The sequence below is a fragment of the Trachymyrmex septentrionalis genome, unplaced genomic scaffold, assembly GCF_001594115.1.
Source record: "Trachymyrmex septentrionalis isolate Tsep2-gDNA-1 unplaced genomic scaffold, Tsep1.0 scaffold62, whole genome shotgun sequence".
NCBI lineage: Eukaryota > Metazoa > Arthropoda > Insecta > Hymenoptera > Formicidae > Trachymyrmex > Trachymyrmex septentrionalis.
Window position 1 is genome coordinate 3,105,361 of NW_017305800.1, and position 7,103 is coordinate 3,112,463.

The window sequence follows — 7,103 nt, forward strand, 5'->3', positions numbered from 1 at the left end:
GTATTTCTTCGTCACAAACATCATAATTTAATTATTGAAACAATAATTACACATATTAAAATTAATATTTATGAAGAAAAGCTATATGGTTTAATCGATACTGATACGTAGCGAATGTTTGTTTTCAGTTTCGGCAGAAGTTTCGGTTGGACTCTATTTATTTGCGCTATATCGGAAGATAACGTTTCTTTTATAAACTCTTAAATAAGCTATAGATACAAAACGTACACTATTGATGCAATAATGTTTTGTATGTTTAATTGAATACACCGTGCGACCTCAATCTTTTTTTTAAATTTATGTTGTCCTATCGAAATTACTTGTAAGTGCATGTATTGCATAATTTTCTTACCGTCTTTCTGATTGTGAACATTCTTCTCACGTTCTTGTCAAGAGGTTCTAAAGGCGAAGGTCGAACTCATGCGTTTTCGCGGTGAAAAGATTCTGAGAGGATGGCGACTCTTGTCCTGATAATTGTAATGGGTAGGAAGATATAGTCGCACGGAATAATGCTAAAAAGAAAAAAGAGGATGGATCGTGTGCGATTTTAGGAGTGCGAGGGATCGAAAGGAAAGGAGAGGCGACGCGTTTTCCTATCAAAAGGTGCCGGCACCAAAGGTGCGCTCACCGTTAAATCGGCCAATGGCAATAAGTAACCGATTGCCGAGTGGCGTTGTAGGTGCGCGCAGATAATTAAAAGACGATACAATAAACTACATATCGTTGGCCGTAAAGCAGCCGGGCTGCTAAAACCCACGGTGTGGGCCGGTACCACGAGCGATCACTTAAGCCTGGAACCCACGCAGACATCTTGTCTCACCGCCACTCTCCGGGACCCTGCGGCAATAACCATAAGGCATCCTTTATTCCGACGATCCCGCTGGATCTCTTTTTTGCCGATCTTAGAGAACGATGACCACGGACCCTTCCATAATGCGACAGAATATCGGACATGTGTCAATGCGTTTCGAGTAGAACGTGTTTCCAAGAAGTGTCTCTCGAGCGATCAGCCCAGGGTGGTCCAATTCGATTTGCCTTTCTGGTCCAAGTTGGATAATACAATATTGATGATTCAATGTTTCGAGTTTGGAATTGATTTAATCGACAATTTTTTGCGTGATGTGTTTTTTGATAGATATACATAATTATTAATGAAGAATGTTCTAATTTCACATGAACAATCGTATTAGCGTCGTATAAATTGTATTGCTAGTCATCAATAACGATACTTCATTTCTCCCCGGTATTTCACAGCGAGATGATAAACAGCCAGTCGGTCAGGACGCGACTAATCGTCTGAGGAACGCTGTGTAGCGTTTAATCTCTGAATTTAATTCGCCTACGTTGACGTTAAATCAAAAAGTGGCGAAGGGTAACAAGTAGTCGTCGCGAGATTACGACTTTGAGACACGCACGCTGTATAAGGTCCTTGGTATGGGGCTTGCCCCTCGTACTTCGAACGCTGTCCGACGTTCGTTGCATCGAATTTATCATTGACGTTTTGCTCCTGACGTGGCGTTCTCGCCGAGGAGAGGAGGAATCTCCACGCGAAATGAGCTCCGTACGTTACAGAATAGACTCCGGCGTTTATTTATTGTGTCAGGGAGAAATACTATTTTTTTCTCTTCTCTTTTCCGTTTTGTCGTCTCGAGGAGGATATTCAGAGGGAAGTAACGTGATAATTTTGCTTTCAGATTTGTCGGACGTGCCGGAAAACCTGCCATTGCCAGCGCCGGGCTCGGAAAGTCCTCCTCAAGCCCTGAACTACTCGCAGATAGCCTCGGCGGCGGTCGCCGTGTCTCAGAGCGCCCAAGACCCCTCGGTCTCGAGTACGGAGACCCTGCTGAGGAATATCCAGGGCCTGCTCAAGGTCGCGGCTGACAACGCGAGGCAGCAGGAGAGGCAAATCAACTACGAGAAAGGTCAGTGGCAGGGCTTTCTTAAGACACTTGAGGGCGCTCTCCACAATTTCATTATCTTCCAGCTCTCCCAGAACCACATTAAGAGGCATTAGTCCCTGTCCCGTCGACGAGACTCCGCTACTCCTCCCCTCGTGCTCCTCTCTCTCTCTCTCTCTCTCTCTCTCTCTCTCTCTCTCTCTCTCTCTCTCCGCTCTTTATCCAGTCTCATCTACCGCGTCGCCTCCTTCTCACGCTTCAACCTTTACGCTTGACTTGCTTGTACCGCGTTAAGACCATGGATACGTGAAATGAGAATGATAATAGTCGGGGAGAGCTGGACATCCGAAAGTGAAGACCTGTAAGCGTAAAGGCACGATGTACCGTGTGTGCACAAATAATGTACATAAAATCTCGCTTTTTATCTCAATATTAACTTTTAACGAACATCTTGATACTATTTATTGATGCTTTTCTTTGCGCAAAGTGTTTTAATATCCATGCGATGAATCGCAGGATATATTCATAACGCATTATTACTGACAAAATTTTCTTAAATCGATACACCGAGCGCGCAGACCTTCGAGCCGCGTCCCCCGAGAATGATTCACGTAAATATTTTGCGCAAGAAACAGCTTGAAACTCCCCAATGAGATATTGCTCGCAAAAACGTCGTCTTCGGCGTGTTAAGATTAAATTTAAGTGTCGCCGTTGCCGTAGATAGAGTTTGTACCGTAGATTGGTTACGATGAATGTAGGCAAGGCCCATTAAGAATGAGTCGGCGCGGCGCGAGATGACGTGCAGCATACGACTTCTTTCTCATTAACGCGCGTGATAAATCGGTCGGCGTTATTATTAAATATGTTCGTCGCGAGATCTCGGAACGCCAGATGAGAAGAAAAAAGGAAGAAAGAGGTCGGCGTACGGAATCGTTTCTCACGATGTCGAGGTTGCTTTGCGATTGAGGCAAACTTAACTTAACGACGTAACAAACATTTCGATGTACCTAAATCGTCAAGCCGTTTATGCGATATCGATTGAATCTCGTTCCGATTTGATTTTGCAACGACAATAATTGGTAGAGATTTGTGTTACGAAGAAAACGAGTAAGTAAAGTAATACAATATATAATGTACGCGTATATTCCTATATTATACATGCTATCATATTTATATAACATAGAAGTTTGCAGCAACATTGCTAGAACGTTAGCAGTGTTGTTGAAATATTAATTATAATGTTGCTGCAATATTACTCGAATCTATGCCGTACGGAATATATACATACATAAGTAAATGAATTGCCATTATAGTCGTTAGTTATTACTGCTAGTATGTGATAGTTGTATTATCGAAGGTATTATTATTAATAGTACGAATAAAAAGCGCTACGTAAAATGACACATCAAGTTGATTTCAGCCGAGCGATCGCAATTCTGCGACGTAATATTGGTGAATACGTAAAAAAAAGAAAAAAACTTGAAAAATATGAAATCTTATTCTTAAAGCAATTGTCCAATTTCGCTCGCAAACTGTCGTCGATCCACTATATCCACTCCTATTTTAACATATCACTATCGATTATTATTGAATTATTATTGAAGTCTCGTATTCTTCGTGTCATGAATTTAACGTCGATTTTTCTATCATTTTTTAATTTGGGATATAAACATCGTCTAGGATATTGTAAAATCGTACTTTTCAGATATTGCTTTAGATGCTTTTTTTAAAATTATTCTCGTTCCGTAGCACTAGAAGTAGCAAAGCGATTATTATTGACTATTTTTATTTTTTTAATCGAAATTATATTTCTTATGTAAAAGACAGGATTCTGAAATTTTTTCAATCTTTCAATAATTATGTTCTTTATACTAATAAAATATTTGATTTTTTATCACTTTCTTTCTTTTTATAATAATTTAATTGCCTGGTCCCTGTCAGTAAGTAAAAAAATGTTGATACTTCTAGTGTTAAGCAACACACACTTCAGGTCAGGGATACGGAATCAAACTGTCACATTTAGTGCCAAATGTAGCCCGAACGCGCACATCGGCGAATTCGGTTCGGAAAGACTGACCGACAAGAACGTATCGCAATCTTCAGCGAGACGGGCGAAACTTTCGACGTACGAACGTCCCTTATCTGCGTTTTCGCAGATTTTAAGTGGTGGATCCCCATAAACGCGCCGATCCGATATCCAGCCGCGTCGAGTACCGGGTCGGAGCACGTTTAATAAATTCCGAGCGAAACGTAACCCCGGCACTTTAATTACCCATTAGCCGATACAAAGTGTCATTTTCAGGGCCGTTAACTAATGCGTTTTGCTGCGGCCCTAACGTTAGGAATGCCGGGCATCGCGATCTCAGCGGCGGTGGTAAGGCTTAAGCGGTTCCTCGCGGTTGCTGCATGTACTCGGCCGACTCGTAGGTTAGATTCTCGAGGCGGAGAGATCCGATAAAAAGAAACCGACGACGCTCCCATAGCCCGATGCCCCGTCGTCGTGCTTCCTCACCCCCTTGCCACCACTCTCACTGCCACCCTCGCGACACAGCGACTTAAGGAACAGTTCTCGACGACCGTGCCCTTCTACGTGCTACGAAGTGCACGAGCACGGATCCACTTGCATAATTCGTGCTTTCCTTTCGATGCTCTCAACGACATCCCGCTAACGATATCGCTGACGTGGGCTCCCGTTAAACGCGAACGGAACTGCCCGTACTAACGAGCGGAAAAATGTTACACCGAACACATTTTTTAGTTTCTTTTTCAATACATATAAGGGGATTCTTTATCACCTGCGGAGAGAGAACGTCCTCCTTCTGAAGTTTGGTTTTTAAAAAATATTTATGCAAAGTGTTATATATATATATTTGATCTTTCTGAAACGTTTAATCACAATGTCGATTCTGAAAAAATTTTTTAATTTAAGAAATTCCTATAGGTATAAAAAATATACACAGATTTTATTATATTTTTTTTTATAATTTTAAATAATAAAACGTTTATGAATTATATACTTAAATAATACTTTTTCACAGTCTATATATAATGTCAATAATAATCTCAATATTATATCATTTCATATTTGATTTTAAAAAATTTCACTTGCAAAGCTCCCTTGACAAATTTCTGAATCCGCCGATGTTCTTTATCGAAAAACTCTTTGAACTGGTGCACAAGGAATAATAAGTTGCAGTTAAAGAAATAATAACTTATTTCTTTTCAACTTATTACACATTATCGTGTCGCACTAATTTCGAGAGTTCATCGATAAAGAATCGAGCGATATTATCAATATCAATTTGATACAGATACTTTCAATTGTTTTTCATGTATTAGCTTTCGTATCGGGTAGTCTATGATTCATTCATCGCGCAACGAGCGATTGATATCGCAATCGAGAGACCTCTTTCCCGTTCCGCGACTCCTTGATCGGCCCAATAAACGCGTGGATTTTAATAGAAAGAGACACGCTTGGTCGAGAAGCGGCCGAGAAGCCAACTCGCGGGCATCGAGCACGTGAACGCTAACGAGTTCATTTGGCGCGCGCTGCGACGTTAAGCTCGGAATGCGCAGCGCGGCGGTTGTTGCTGGTCGGCTTAACAGATTCTGCGCGCGCGTTCGACGCGAAGATCTCCATGCAGCGCTAGTCGATCGACAGGTCGGGGAAAAGGGGTGAAGGAGGAGGAGGAGGAGGAGGAGGAGGTGGTGATGGTGATGGTGGTTGAGGATAAAGGGTGCTGCTGTGGTATATAGAGAAAAGAAAGAAAACAAAAGAGCAGCGGCAGTCAACGACGACGACGACGACGACGACGACGACGATGGGGGTGGCGGGGCCACGAGGGAAGTAGTCGGAAAGAGAGTAAGAGAGGCCCGATTTAATACTCGAACGAGCCAGCAGCTCGTTTTACACCAGATGGTTTTACATACGACCACTATCGTGTTACGAACCTTCAGCCGTATGGGTGCATCCGTATCTCTCCGTCGGCACGAGATCGGAGCGCCTTTATACGTGCGTCGCGCGCACGCACACACGCATACACATGCGAGCACACACGCGTACCGCGCCCGGCCCGTCGATTTTAAGCCAATCCGGACGGGATGCCTTCGATGCGGAATATTATCGATATTATTCGTCTTTGTCAGGCGGACCTCTCACGCGATCGACCTGTTTGTGTCATACGGGGAACCAAGAACCGTCATGGTTCCTAAAAAGAGCGGAGATCTGGAAACGTTTAATTATTTCCACTTGCATATCGTAGCTCGACTCGGGTTTCGTAATACGTTAATACATCATGGAACACATACGGATAGGATTTTACGGCCAATGCGAACGGAAATTCTCTGAGAATCGCGACAGTTTTATTAAAAGGACTCTCGGCTCGGGATTAGGTAGTATTTAAAGCAAAATACGTTGCGGATGCGGCAGAATGAGAATTGCTTGAAAACAATCGCGTACAGCTAATTGTTTGGACGATGATCAGGAAAAATTGTTAATAATATTTAGCATTTTTCTTTATCACTTTTTGAATCATATCTAAGAATTGTTTATTACTACTGTAATCCTCCCAGTCTGTCACTGTGCAATTCAGAAGCCTTAAGGATCCTCTACATAGAAATCGTAGGTCATGGAGTGACCTCTTAAGTCATAGGAAACCAACTCATCACAATCAGATATAAGAAGAATCCTCGATTAGAAGGTCAGTTTCCTACGACTTAAGACTCCACGACCATCTACGACAGCGTTTTCTCGCATGATTTAGAGCGTTGTTTTCCCTACAATTGAAAAGGATAATTGCGACGAGAGATCCTGTTTGGAAGTAAATAATTCTATCGATCCTCCCGTCTCTCTTTTTTTTTTTTATCAAAAATTTACGACATTCTCATTTATCGTTCGAGAACATTTGTTCGTTATGTACGAAACGAGTAAGCACGCACGCATTCTCTTAACTTAAGAAGAAGCGTTTTACGTGAGAAAAAGAAGCGATCGTCTCTGTCTCGTTACCGCCGGTAAGTTACATGCCGCACAAAAGACAATATGAGTCCGCTAAGATCCTGGCCGGCGAGGAGAGCCAGGCGAACGCGGCACTGAGGCTACTATCTTCGATCCTCGACGAGATAAGAGGAGCGTAGGAGCCGTGGCGGGACCAACGGCGAGGATTATGTGTGGTGCATCGTGGTGTCTGGTGCTCTGGGCCCCCACGG

The 7,103-nt window shown here is 42.8% G+C and overlaps 1 protein-coding gene across 1 annotated transcript in view; it reads left to right on the forward strand.

The window, feature by feature from the left end:
• The window catches only part of LOC108752915 (dachshund homolog 2), a 204,410-nt gene that overhangs the window by 135,536 nt on the left and 61,771 nt on the right, over nucleotides 1–7,103 (forward strand). Inside the window, 1 exon segment of the mRNA XM_018494127.1 lies at nucleotides 1,695–1,922. Within this exon segment, the coding sequence (XP_018349629.1) occupies nucleotides 1,695–1,922 (228 nt within the window).